Raw genomic sequence first — 13784 nt, forward strand, 5'->3', positions numbered from 1 at the left:
AACGGCTTACTCTTACGTATATGGTAGGCCAACTTTGTCACCTTTAGACAGTCAGGCTAGCTGTTTCCAGCCTTAATGCTAAGCTAAGCTAACTGACAGTAGCTTCATATTTACAGTATAGACATAAAAGTGTTATGGATCCTGTCATCTAACCCTTGTATAATAACATGATAATTATTTATATGGTACAGACTTCAAAAAGAAAGATCAACTCAATTTCAACTATGTAGTTAACACATTTAGGTTCGTTAGGGCAGTGTGGATGGCCTTTGTTTTAAGCTGATTTAATACACAAAAAACAAAATCAACTGTGGTAATGGAGGTGAGAAAAAAGGCTGTAATGGTTGCTCACACACAGATTGTTGAAATCAAAAGCAGAAGGTAAGAAATTAGATGCAACACTAAGAAAACAAACCGGACAAAAACAAATATTTTGACTACCCATGATGATGAATCATCTCTGAACTCTTCCACATGTTAATCTGAAGTCCAGTGCACTGCACTAATGCATCGTAATGGTAGCAGATGTTCATACACCGGGTCTAACAGGAGGTGTGCTTGTCGGAGAAGAGGCCTAATCCAGAGACACGTGGGACATTAGATCATATCCTGTCGCCCCTTCTTGGCAGGCTGCTCTTCCACTTTTTAATTTATTACTGGGATATTTAGGACAACTCATCTTTCTCTTCCCCAAATGAAAGTTATCTCAGAACATGATTTTTTTAAGCTATGTGTAACATCTTTTATCAATAATCTCCTCGCTGTTATATCCAAAATATACACACCGAATCTATTTGAAGTGACCAGGCCTCCCATCTACAGTCTATAATTATCTCACTTTAATAATGTGGGATTTGGAAAGTTCTTTTGTTGAATCCAGAGGAAAATTGCCCAAGTTATCACAACTCAAACATGTTACACTATAACTGGAAAGACCTGCTACAGTGAGGGGAAAAAAAATCAATTCTCGGGGAAAAAAAATATAAGAAAAAAAGGAAAGAATTTGTGTTTTTGGCTCCCGCTCAGGTCAGAGCTGTCTCTCTTACTCACTCCCTTCCTTTTCACTCTCGCCTGTTCCCCTTCCTTTGCTTTCTCTTAACTTTCCCTCTCCCACTCCCACTCTCTCTCGCTCACATCTGGAGGGTATCTGGTGTGGCTGTGTGACTCCTCGCCTGCTATGGGACAGCCTGTGTTTGGACTGGACGTCAGACTGCATTGTGTTTCAGCAAACGTTGGTCGGACGGGGTAAAGTAGTGGACCAGAACGTTGCTTTTGCAGACTTTGCTGCTGCATGTTTTATGGGCGGCTGTTATGTTATGTAGACTGAGCTGTGAGTGTCATTCATCCGTGCATGGCAATGTGGCATGTGGGTTACAGACAATTCAGACTACTTAACAGTGCAGTAAAGCCACTTCACGACCTCAGCCCAGCTGAGGAAGAGCGTGAAAACAAGATGAGTTTTAAAATGCCTCAGCATCTCTCTGCTAATAAATACTGTTCTCACTTCAAGACTTTATAAGGTAACATGAGAGAGCTGTTGACTTAGTCGAGGCTTTAATGTCCTCTCTGACGCGCTGTGCTGTTTTTATTCCAGCCAGGGTCTACATTATACAATAAGTGCGGTAACAGGCTTTTATTTTTCATTTTCTGTGGGTGTATGCATGCTGCGGTGTAGACTGTGTGTGTTTGTGCTGATGGACATTTGCCTTGAGAGCTGCCTTGAGTGCCCTCTTGGAATACTCCTATCAACATTGGTGGAGATGATTAAAAGGTTTTTTCTCTGGCTTTGCCAAAACACCAGCCTTACATAAACACTGCTGTCCTCATATGCTTGTCAGATAATTGCTAAAGGCTAGATTCACATGATGTTATTTCGTCTCTACCTGAAGATTTTCATATAATTGTTGATTGTTTTTGTGAATGCATGCGTGTGAAATGATTGGAAAGCAAAGATGTTGTTCTTTTCTTTTTTCAAATTAGCCCTTCCACTTGGTGAGGACTGAAGTTTCAGACACAGGAGAGAAGTGACACAGAATCACCTGTCTTTTGTTGGTGACCCGGTGCGTAAACAATGCAAACCCTCCATCAGTTAAAGATATATTCTAGGTACAATGATAAAGTGTTTTTCTATACATCAGCCAGAAATGGCCAAGCACGGATTGCACCAATCAGCCACAACATTAAAACCACTGACAGGTGAAGGAAATGATGACCGTCGATCATTTCGATACAATGCAATGTTTTGCTAACCTCGGTTCCTGGCATTCATGTGGATGCCATTTAACATGAACCACCCATGCAAACACTGCTTAAGACCAAGTACCCTCCTGCATAGCAATGGCCTCCTTAGCAAAGCAATGCGCCACAAAAACTAATAAGTAATTTCCCAAGGAATGTGACAAATGGTGCATTCCATTTATCTCGGAAGTCAGAGGTTTGGACTTGGAATGACTTCACGCCCATGTTGATTGTGTTCCATGGGGCAAGTTGGAAAATGAAGATGTCATTAGCAACACCAATAGGGTGACCATATTTTGATTTCCAAAAAAGAGGACATTCGGCCCGGCCACGAGATAGCCTACTTAAATGATACTCGCAGTTTACTCAAAGATGCCTTATGATTTTTATATATTTAAAGTTTATATGTATGGATAGAAAATTCAGTTATATTACAACATAATATCTCTCAAAGACAGAAATTCAGATAGGCCCCAATAGACAGGGGACACATACACACACTAGAGTGTGGCTACCCGATCTGAGCCCGACCGGACCGAGCCAGTTCGGTCAAAAATGTATAAATTGTATTTGGGCTCGGGTCGGATTCAGTCAGCTTTCAGTGAACATGTAGTGTAAAAATAAATAAAATCCTATTGTCTGTCCTGTTTAGGCTATTCCTTGGGTACTGTTATTTACGTGACAACACCTGAACAGAACACACCCACACATTGGCTGTTTGTTTCTACCTCTCCCCTCGCTGGAAGTCTTGGACCTCCAGCCGTCCGCCTCCGCCTTGATTAAACGCTGAAAATAAAATAAAAGAGGGAGACGGGTTTTTCCTATTTTATCTTATTTTGTTATATTTCTCCCTCTCCTCTCGCTGGAAGCCTCGGACCTCCCGCTGCCCGCTCCTGTCTCAAACACGGAGGTCTCCCTCCAGGCGCACGCCCGGCCTGTTAAATAGCCTTGATTCCACACATAACAACTGTGTGACACAAACTCAGTGCTTTAGTAATTAAATAATGTCGGGCTTGGTTTGGTTTCGGACATAACAAAACAGAATAACATTAAGAATGACTGTCAGGTTCAGACAGAAATATGTGGCGCATGCCACACTCTAACACACACACACACACACACACACACACACACACACACACACACACACACACACACACAAGGAAAACTGGACATTATCATCAATTTATAAACACCCCCCAGACGCCCCGGACAGGTTGTGAAAAGTGGACATGTCCGGGCAAAAGAGGACGGTTGGTCAGCCTAAACACCAACTCAAGCCAAGTTGGCCATTGTACCAATACCAGTTGATAACACTGTAGCAACATGTCCACAGATAGAAGTTGGACAGGTCTGTGTGTTGGACTGCTTTAGTGAGACACAAATAAGACAGATGTGTTAATAAACTGTGTATTACCACCAGGCTTCATGAGCAGAGCAGCCATATTGGATTTTGAGGTTGAGGTTGGTGAGGTTCCTATGACTTTCCAAGTTGGAAATCCGACCTCAGGGAGCTTTCCAGTTGAAATTTCAGACTGGGAACTTGGAAATTCCGACTTTCCAGTACAAATGGAACTCACCAAAAGAGCTCAAGGCATCGACCCGCCCTCCAAATATCCCAGATAGCAATCTGATGGAGCATTCGCTGTATGTGCCAGTGCCCCAACTCACAACCCACAGGACTCAAAGGATCTGCTGCCAACGCTATGATGCCAAATAGCGCAGGACACCCCCAGCAGTTTTGTGTTCATGCATTTACAAATCAGAAGACCCACCCTGGACCAAAGGTTTCTCAGCAGAACATTGCCTTGTAACAAGATGATCAATATTAATCACTTCACCTGTCAGTGGTTTTAATGTTGCAGCTGATGACTGTAGTTACACTGCACATGAAATCATTGCTTGCTGTAAAGGGGCACTACAGTTATATAATACTTGGTTAGGGCACTTGGGAGAAAATGATTATAAGGAGAGGAGAAATATTTTGAATTTTAATCCTCAGTGTGGGTCAAGCTCCAAAAACCCCTGGATCCAACACTTAAGGCTTTCATTATCTGCCTGAACCCGACCCGCCAAGTTCAGCTAGGCTGTAATTTCTCAGCATTCCCCTGGCTCGGATCAGGTCGGGTTGCAGCAATTTCCTTATTTCTATATGAATTAATGAATGGTTAAGTTTCACTTTCACTGCCCTTGGCACGCTGCCGGTCCATCTCCTCAGACAGAGTGTATGTGTCATGTGGTGTGGAGCAGGGTGACCCACCGCAGGAGACTGCTAGCAACAGGAACTCGAATAAAAATCACTTTTTATTCAGAGATGATCAGGAAAAAGCAAACCAGAAGATCACATCACAAAACAAAGAATCAAACAGAGACTGAGCTGAAAACCAGGACTTATATACAACCTAATCTGACGAGGGGATGAAGTGCAGGTGGAGAAACGGGCAGAGAAGCTCAGGTGAGGGGAATACAGTGATTAGGCAGGAGAACAGGCAGGGAGCTCTTTGGTTGGGAAAAACTCTGGAGCAGGGAGGGACTAATGAGACTGATGCAGGGCAGGTGTGTGGATTTCTCCCTCGAGGGAAAGGCAGCACAAGAATATAGGAAAGGGGGGAAACAGAAATCATAAAACCCAGAAAACACAATTCACTTATTAATAGACTCTTTTCAGACGTCTTTCAGTTGCTAGGAAACATTATGGTCGTTCCACTTAGGCCTCCAGTCCAGCCACTACCGCATGGAAATGGCATATGTGAAACGCTGAACTTTAGTCCTCTTGAACTGAAACACACACACAAATTACTTTCATGACCTTTCATGAATGGTAGGTTGTTCCCTTCAACAAGGTACAAACATGATGTCAGAATGGAAAGGGGCTCAATAAGGCTCCAAAATCAGGCTTCATTTTGGCGAGGGAACAACTGGCATGGCTGTTTTTACAGAGGTTCTTTGAACTCTCACCTCAAGTTATCTGAATGAAAATGGATTCTATGAGTACCCCTAAACCTGAGAAGGCTTGTTCCTCATAAATGTTTCCTGACCGTATCCAGTTCTTTCATTTGACCGCTGCAATCTACGCTTTGCGCTGGTTGGTTCTGTAGGAAAGCGGCAGACTTTTATTTTGACATCAAGTTTGTACCTTATCAAGGGAAACAACCTACCATTGAGCAGTGAGGTCCTAAAACTAATTTCGCCATTTCCCACAATGTGTATTCAGTGTTTCATATGCTTTCTTTATGCAGTGGCTGGACCGGAAGTCTGAAGCCCAGTTCAGACCAAAGATTAGCAATGAGATGAGTTGAAACAAACAACAGCTTGCAATGTGCCGTTCTGCAACTTGCTGGTTCACACCAATGCAACTAGATGAGAGGAGTATAGCCCCCTCTGGCCTCCCCTTGGAAATGCCGCTGAGTGGTAGACCATCTCTTGAGGCATGCTGCGAGCGTGGCCTAAGAGTCTGGCAGTTTAATAATATAAAGGTAATGAGATATGTTATTTATACCTACTGAATGAAATCGTGGCTCAATAAGTTGTCTGAAAAATAGAGTAAACCTATAGCTATGTTTCCACCCAAAAGTGATTCGAATCATTGGGAAATGCGCATCAAAAGAAATATTAATCCTGTGTGTTTCCATTAAATGTACGGACTTTGGTGAAAACTACAAACTTGCGCGAGTTTTCCGCAGAACCGGAAACAAAACAAGTCTCACATTCTTCTACGCTTTCTGGCGGTTGGCAACCAGCTTGTAAATGCATTACCGCCTTCCTGACCCGGAGTGTGGATATCACCATGGAGAGAGGTGCACTACGTCAGACTTAATTCGAACATAACTGTTTCCATCCCCCGTTTTGCGAATCAACATTTTTTCGAATCAACCAAAACCCGGCTAAAGCGAATGTATTTTAGTTTGTGTGAATCAGGGGATTTTAATTCGAATTTTGGCGTTTCATCATAATTTTCTGATGTGATACTTCTAGATGCGCATCTAAACAGGCTGATGGAAACATGATTTATAAAACAACTGTCTTCTTCTGTTAGCTGTATATAATGTGTATTTTTCAACTGCAGACAGACTCTCAGGTGTTAAATGTTCAAGTGTCCCAGTAAGTCAGACCCTGAAAATGGAGCCACTAATCAAATCCAGCCATCTCAAAATGTATTTCATGAAAAAAGTAAACTGAAAAAAGGCAATCAGCCACTCAGAGGCCTAATTTTCCTAATTTGTCTGACCCCAATTAACAGTCCGTGCTTTCACTTTGCTGCTCTGACAACAAAATATTGCATTATTTTAACTACGTTTTTAAAAAAACTAATTTTAATTCACCACCATAACTCAGTATGCCAGCTACGTACTAGACTGAAGGAGGTGGACTGCATCATCTGTAACACCTGCATTATGCTGAAACCTTGGGCTTTTGATTGAACACTATGCTGCTGAAATAATAAGAGATTAATGAAACAAACAAGTCAGTGTGTGGTCCTCCTCCTTCAACCAGATAAAAGTTTCAAGGCTACCAACACCAGCACAAAGTTGACAGAGTGTCTGTGTCCCTCCGTATTCTCTGTATCCTTCAGAGCCATAGAAGACATTGTGCAGCTCCCTCTGACTCACGAATGGATCTACGCACAGAAACCTTGCACACTGATTTTGATGCATTTGAGACAAAATGGAAGACACGTTTACAGTTACCTATCTGGCTGTTACCACTCCCTCCCTGTCTTGCATTTGACACTGCAGCTGCATGAAGTGTGCGGTCCACATCCTCCACCTCTTCATCATCATCATCGTCATCGTCCACCTGAATATTACTATCTGACCTGTTGAAAGTGAGCTATCTGAGTTATGATGATGATGATGATGATAATGATGATGATGCCATGTTCCTCTGTCTTGTCCCACTGCCACATTTTCCTCATTGATTCTTGTTCAGTCAGGAGAGACTCATTTTTAAAAAGATTTTTTTTTTTTCATCTGCACATAAGAATGAAAAATGTGAAAAGTTTTTGGCAATTAGACCCCATTGTGATAGTATGATTTCAGGAGGGTGATGAATCTATAGTCAAATAGGGAACCCCCCCGGGGTCTAGATGTTGGTGGTGGTAGATGTGTTAAGGATGCGATGAGAAGAAGATGGAGAAGTGCTGATGATCTTGATGAGTAGAGGAATGGGCCTTTGTTGAGCTCGTCCTGGACTCTGGATACGATGGCTAGACGTGAACAGGGTGGAGGAGGACATGACAATCCTGGCTAAAATGATGGCTGACAGCAGCAGAAGAGAGAGCAGATTTAAAATTTTGCAGCAGCAGCAGCATCCTGATGCAGTAGCATCGTAGCGAAGTTTGAATGGATAACTAGAAGAGTGAACATCAATAGTCAGCAATTAGAGGAAGCAGTGGGAACGGAAGGGAAGGAACTGTGAATGGATGAGCACAAAGAAAGTCTTCCTGATTTTTCTTACGCTGAGCTTCATGTCAAACAGCTCTCTAAAGGCTCTGACGGATGCGAAAAACACTGAAAACTTAACCGAGAACAGACAAGTCTTGGACTCATTGTGCAAACATGATTGACACAACATGAAGTCATATTTACTTTTAGACATGTGACAAATTCGTACAAAAAAACAGACTCAACGGCAAAGGCCTTTACTGAAGATAATCCACCAACCTTGTTTTGAGCAATTTCATGTTGGAACTTATTTCTTTCTATTGTAAACCACGCCTGCCAGCTGTATCACTGCGCAGAAGGAAGTGTGCATCTACTCATGGAAGAGGGACTCATGCACATTAATGGTGTCCTCCTCGGCTAAGCTATAACATTAGCTAGCTCAGTGATGCTAGGTGAGCCAGCAGTGAATGCATGCTTCCTTCTGCATGGTAAAACCCCTGCATGGAAGCACATATTGACGGGGGAAAAGTCTTTGACGCAACACTGGTGTGCCAGGTGCCTTAAATCTTCAGTGTTCAATGAACGTGCCATTGCACAACACTGCACCCAACATATAATTACTCACGAAGTTTCAAAGTATAAAAAAAGTTATTTTAATGGGTAAAAAGTAGCAGATTGTAGCTTTAACAAGGTCTTGTTTCCAAAACAAAACACTCCTGATGTTTTTAACTTCCCCGACCATGTGCTTGTGCAACAGGAGAGCTCAGCAGTGGACATGGCCTTTCCCAAGCATTCCATCCTGCAGGCCCTGAGTGTGCTGCTCTTGGCCTGGGTGTTGGTGCGTTGCCAGGCCCCGATCGCACTGGAGGAAGAGGAGGAGGAAGAGCCACTGAAGGAGACCAACATCGCAACAGTGGTGACGAAATCAGAGCCTTTTGAATGTCCGCCCGAGTGCAGCTGTACAGCAGAGGGGGCAGTGGATTGCGCCGGTGTCGACCTCACAGAGTTTCCCGCTGGGCTGCCGGATAAAACTCGTCAGCTCTCTCTGCAGGTCTGTCGCACATATGCACACACAATGAAACACACATCTACATTTTGTAATTCTGCTCAGGAAAATGTGCAAACTCTTGTCTGCATTGTATTTACTGTCTGTTTTTCATCCTGTGATGCCAGAACAACAAAATCGAGGAGATAACAGTGGAGCACATTTCTCATCTGCATCAGCTGGAGACGCTCAACCTGCAGAACAACTGGCTCACCACGAATGGTAAACACTGTGAAACCAGTTTAACAGCAGGCGTGTGGTGTACAGTAGGGGGGGCAAGGGGCAGATTACAGGCGTGTTGCAAGGTTTTTTTGTGGGACAGACAACAGTGGGTCTTTAAATCTCAAGTCAATTTGGTGCCATTTTAGTTTGATTAGTAGTTTTCATGCCTGTGGGAGTTTTCTAAAGGAAAGATGCTGTGTGATGTGTGTATATGTTGAGTCTGATTCATGTCTTTAGAAGCAAAATGTTATTTTATTTTTTAATTTTTTTTAGCTTTCTGTCAGTTGTTGCCCAATTCAACTGTTCCTATAAGCTTTGCCTCCAGATAACAGCCACATCTAGAAAAGGGAGGGCAATTAATGGAGAAATCAGAGTCATTTTCTTAAGAATGTGGCTGTTATTCAGCGATAGTTCAATAATCTTGCATTTTAAAGGTCCAGTATTTAGGATTTAGGGCAGGGGTCAGCAACCTTAACTATCAAAAGAGCCATCATTTGACCAAAAATAATAATTAAAAAATGAAAATCCAGCCATTATCTACTCACCCATATGCCAAGGGAGGCTCAGGTGAAGTTTTAGAGTCCTCATATTGCTTGCGGAGATCCAAGGGGAGAGGGGGTAGCAGCACAACTCCAGCTAATGGAGGCTTAAGGCGCCCCAGATTCAAACGTCCAAAAACACATAATTGAAACCACAAAATATCTCCATACTGCTCGTCCGAAGTGATCCAAGTGTCCTGAAGCCTCGACATAAAAAGTTGTTTGGAAATATGTCATTTGAACTCTGTTTTTAGCCTCACTGTAGCCTGTAGCTCAAACTGCCTCTCTGTGCACCGCGCTCATGCGTGTGCGCTTGCGCAAGACCGTGAGACATGGGCACCGCGTTCGCTTTCACTGGTCTCGTGCGCAAGCATTAACATGGCAATAACAATCATTTCCCTCCCCTGTTATATGGCGGCTGATCTCGCCCTCTGCTCAGAGGGTAAGGAGCCCCCAGACCTTGTTGTTTTTTGCGGACATTTTTGGTCGCTGTTTTTCTTCTTTGAATTAGCTGCTAACTGCTACCACCTGCTTTTAAAATGTCCCGTGGTGGGTCGCACGCATAACACTTCTGCCCATGAACCCGTCCTGCTGGCTGTCACGTTTATACAGACATTGTTTCATTGCTGTTACTACCTCCGTTCTAGGTCCATAGGTTAGACAACTCTGTCCCACGTTTTGCGATTGTACCTTTTATAAAGAACGATGAGGCGACATAACAGCGCAGTATTCCCGCCTTGGACAGGCAGTGTATCAGCGGCTGCTGTGTTTTCATTACCTTTGAATGAGCCATTTAATGCTACGTGGGGAGTGGGTCCTTGTCTATGGAGTCTACCATGTTGCCCCATGTGTTTCCACAGTAGCCCAGAATGGACATTGCACACTGTTCCTTCAAAAGGCAGAAAGAAAAGCTTTGAACTGTCAAAGATAGCTGTGCTTTATCAGTGTACAAATAACACTGCGAGCAGCTGTAGAAAAGCTACTTTTATGTGAGTTTGAGAGGGTCAGATGACACAATTATTATCCCTATTTCAGATAATCTATGACATCATAACACCTGCAATCACACAAATAATTTGCAGCCTTACACCAGCAGTTAGTGAACCATGCAGCAGACATCTGCCCTCTTGTTCCCACTGACTTCGGTTACTCCTTTGTTTGTCTTAAAGAAAATGTCAAGCCCCAGTTGTAGGTCCGTTACTCACAACAGCATCCAAAACACATGTCAAAAGGCAAAACAGACGTCAGATCTCTTGCTAACATTAGAATGCTCCTACTGTGGCTGAATGCCAGGTAATTATTGTCATTCTGGAGAACAGTGCTGCCAAGATGAACAGACAGCTCGATGGATTTTTGTCTTTCTGGCCAGCTGAGACCACTGCGAGCTTGTGTTCCCTCTGCTTCTCTTTCTTTGCTTCCCATATCATTGTGAATTAAGCATTTAGTTGTAATGGTACCCACTAACAGACCAATATGAGACCAAAATCCTCCATGGGAAAAGATTTTATGTGAGATGTAACGCCATATGGTGAAACTGTGAAGCTGGCAGTAGTGTATATATGAAGAGGAAATGACTAGATGTATTTTACAACAAGCTATAAAACATCTTCTTCAGACTTTTTTCCCATCTGTCTCAAACATAACAGATGGGTGGACTTCAGAACCTGCCGTGTAGTTTGCAGCAGAGTGTTTTGGTCAATGCTTTCTTCTTTACTGAAGTCTTGAGAGGTAGATGCCTAGAGTGTGTTTAAAAAATTCTTTCCATCATTCCCAACTGAGTCTAACGGTTTAGTGTCTATTCAACCGGTTCTCACTCCCAACTCATCAAATACAGACGCATGATCTGTGGCCCTCAGCATCTGACACCAACGTACCTTTTGTGTATGTATGAGACGCACCAGGCATCGCCATTGTTAAATGCTCAGAGCAACTGCATGGGGAGGAGGTTGAAGTGGACGGATGGGTCACTGCATCGGTATTTGACGAGATGGGAGCAAGATGGGGTTGGCTAAACTGACTGAAACTTTTTAAAGTAGTACATTTGTATGTAATTTGCATCTCTAACTGGTGGTTCGCAGGGTCCATTCTGAATGGACCACAAGTGAGGTGCGAACATGTCAGGTTTTTCATGTCACCTTATTTTGAAGATGTTACTTTGAAGTGCCATTTCCTGCTGTAGAGTAACTGACAAGCGGACAGCCTCTTGACAGAGACAGCAAAGTAGCTGGACGACATGGCCGAACATAAAGTATGACGTTGAACATATTAAACTGTGTGGACCTTGAACTAATGACTGCATTATTCCATTTCAAGTCAGATGTTAGAGAGTAGTATCACTTCAGTAATTTGCCATTCCACAGCTAAATCGAGGTAGAGCTTTAAAAAACATCAGCTTGTTTATCAGCTTGTGATTAAATAGAGTAAATAGTTTCACTCTTCAATGTGTTTTTCTCTTTATAGGCCTCGAAGATGAAGGGTTTGAGATGCTTGAAGAGCTGGCTTATTTGTACTTGGCAAATAACAAGGTGAGTCACACACCAGACTTGTTGATTCTCAACGCTGACCCCAAATCTGGCAAATTTATCTTTTCTGCATCCACCTCACAACAATTTTACTCCATTCTTTCCTAATACACTCACACAGAGCCAGCTGGCAGAGAGAGGTGGCAGTCTCCTCTCATACACTCTATGCGAGCTTATGCTTGTAATCACTTCCAGTATGGCTGTGCCAGCTGGTGGGAGCTAAAATGTTACTGACCCTTTTGGACACAGAGCGAGTGAGAGAGAAAGGATGGACAGATTTGCTTGTGCCTTCGCAGGGATGAATAGGCAAACGGGATACAGAAAGAATAGGGGATTTTTAAGTGCTCACTAAGCCTCAAAGACACCCATGCTGCTTTAATCCATAAACCATGTTATAAAGGAGAGAGCTCTAAATGAACATCTAATCTCACCAGTGCTTCTCGGATTTGCTATTTTGTACAATGTGGTGCTGGTAGCAGCAGCAAAAGCAAAGAAAAACTTGCTTGTATGAAGGTACAAAGCTTGACAAAAGCAGTTCTGCGTTGTAGAACAAAAGTTCTCAACAGGAGGTTTGTTGTTGCCTTTTAAAAACACCCACGTGTGCCTGTCACAAAAATTCATGTGAGCATTTCTATGCCACAACTATGGTAATAAGGGTTCTGGATAAATTTGGGCAGCTAAAGGAATAACTCACTCCCCAAATGACCATTTGTGTATCAGTTACTCTGTGTCAGGCTGAATTTGTGAAGACAACTTTGCTTTTCTCACACCCCTCCACTGTAAACCAAGAACAAAAAAAGTTTTATCTCATAATGTCACCAGATGTAAAATCAGGGAATCACAGAAGTCATTAGAATACCATACATCCTCAGAGAACCACGAATCTAACTAGTCCATACCCATTGAGTGCACAGTTGCCCACGTGCAGTTTCACATGGTGTGTGTTTGAGATACAGGTCATAGGAAATTGCAGATTAAATAGTCAGCTGAACCCATTAAGAAGAGCAATGTATTCAGACAGAGTTTTTGTGAATTTGATCGTACGATTGCTTCATTGAAAGTACAGTAGTACCATTGCCAATAGTGGCATAGTTAGTGGGCTAAAACTGTACATTAGTAGTTGGGGTAGCATGTTGAAAGGCAGATAGTTAAAGTGTTTATATGTTGTATTGACTTAAAAGTAGGGTGCACTGGTAGTTCACATGGGAAAGGTGCGGCTAGCCCTTGTTGCAGCGGTGGGGGTTGGAATCCGGCCTTCGTTCATTGCTGCATGTCTTCCTTGCTCTCTCTCTCTCCCATCCTTCCTGTCATGCTTCACTGTCCTGTCAAATATAGACAAAAAATGCCCGCCACCCCCCTCAAAAAAGAGGCATCCTTTTCTACATATCTACCAAGTTTAGTAAAAATCGATATGGCGGTTCGGCCTAGATAAGAAATTAGCTCTCTAGTGCCCCCATTTTGTTTGATGGGGTCAATAATGTAGGGGTCCCCTCAGATTATGTGTGGTCATATGCCTACAAAGTTGCATGGTGATGGGTGAAACCCTTGAGATGTTATACACCTTTATGTGATGAGCCACGCCCTCCGCAATATTCATTGCCTTATAGAAGCTCAGTTTTAGTAAGTTTTCCAACTTTTGCCAAGAGGGAACTTTAGATATTGGTCCCTAGATTATGTTCACCCAGTTTCATGCAGATCGCTCAAACTTCCTAGGAAGACATCGATTTGAAGTGTTTTTCAAAAAATTCAAAATGGCGGAAAATCTACATAACCGGAAGTTATGGGTTCTTGGGGCAAATTTGTTCCTCATGAGGAGAGGCATCTCTGTGCAAAG

General features: G+C 42.9%; 1 protein-coding gene across 1 annotated transcript in view; it reads left to right on the forward strand.

The window, feature by feature from the left end:
• The first annotated feature begins 1053 nt into the window (after positions 1 to 1053).
• The window catches only part of podn (podocan), a 28472-nt gene continuing 15741 nt past the window's right edge, over positions 1054 to 13784 (forward strand). Inside the window, exons 1-5 of the mRNA XM_049587579.1 lie at positions 1054 to 1245; positions 1981 to 2060; positions 8380 to 8673; positions 8796 to 8889; positions 11889 to 11953. Of these exons, the coding sequence (XP_049443536.1) occupies positions 8398 to 8673; positions 8796 to 8889; positions 11889 to 11953 (435 nt within the window). The 5' untranslated portion in view covers positions 1054 to 1245; positions 1981 to 2060; positions 8380 to 8397. The remainder of the gene's footprint in view (positions 1246 to 1980; positions 2061 to 8379; positions 8674 to 8795; positions 8890 to 11888; positions 11954 to 13784) is intronic.

Source organism: Epinephelus fuscoguttatus, linkage group LG10, assembly GCF_011397635.1.
Source record: "Epinephelus fuscoguttatus linkage group LG10, E.fuscoguttatus.final_Chr_v1".
NCBI classification, from domain to species: Eukaryota; Metazoa; Chordata; class Actinopteri; order Perciformes; family Serranidae; genus Epinephelus; species Epinephelus fuscoguttatus.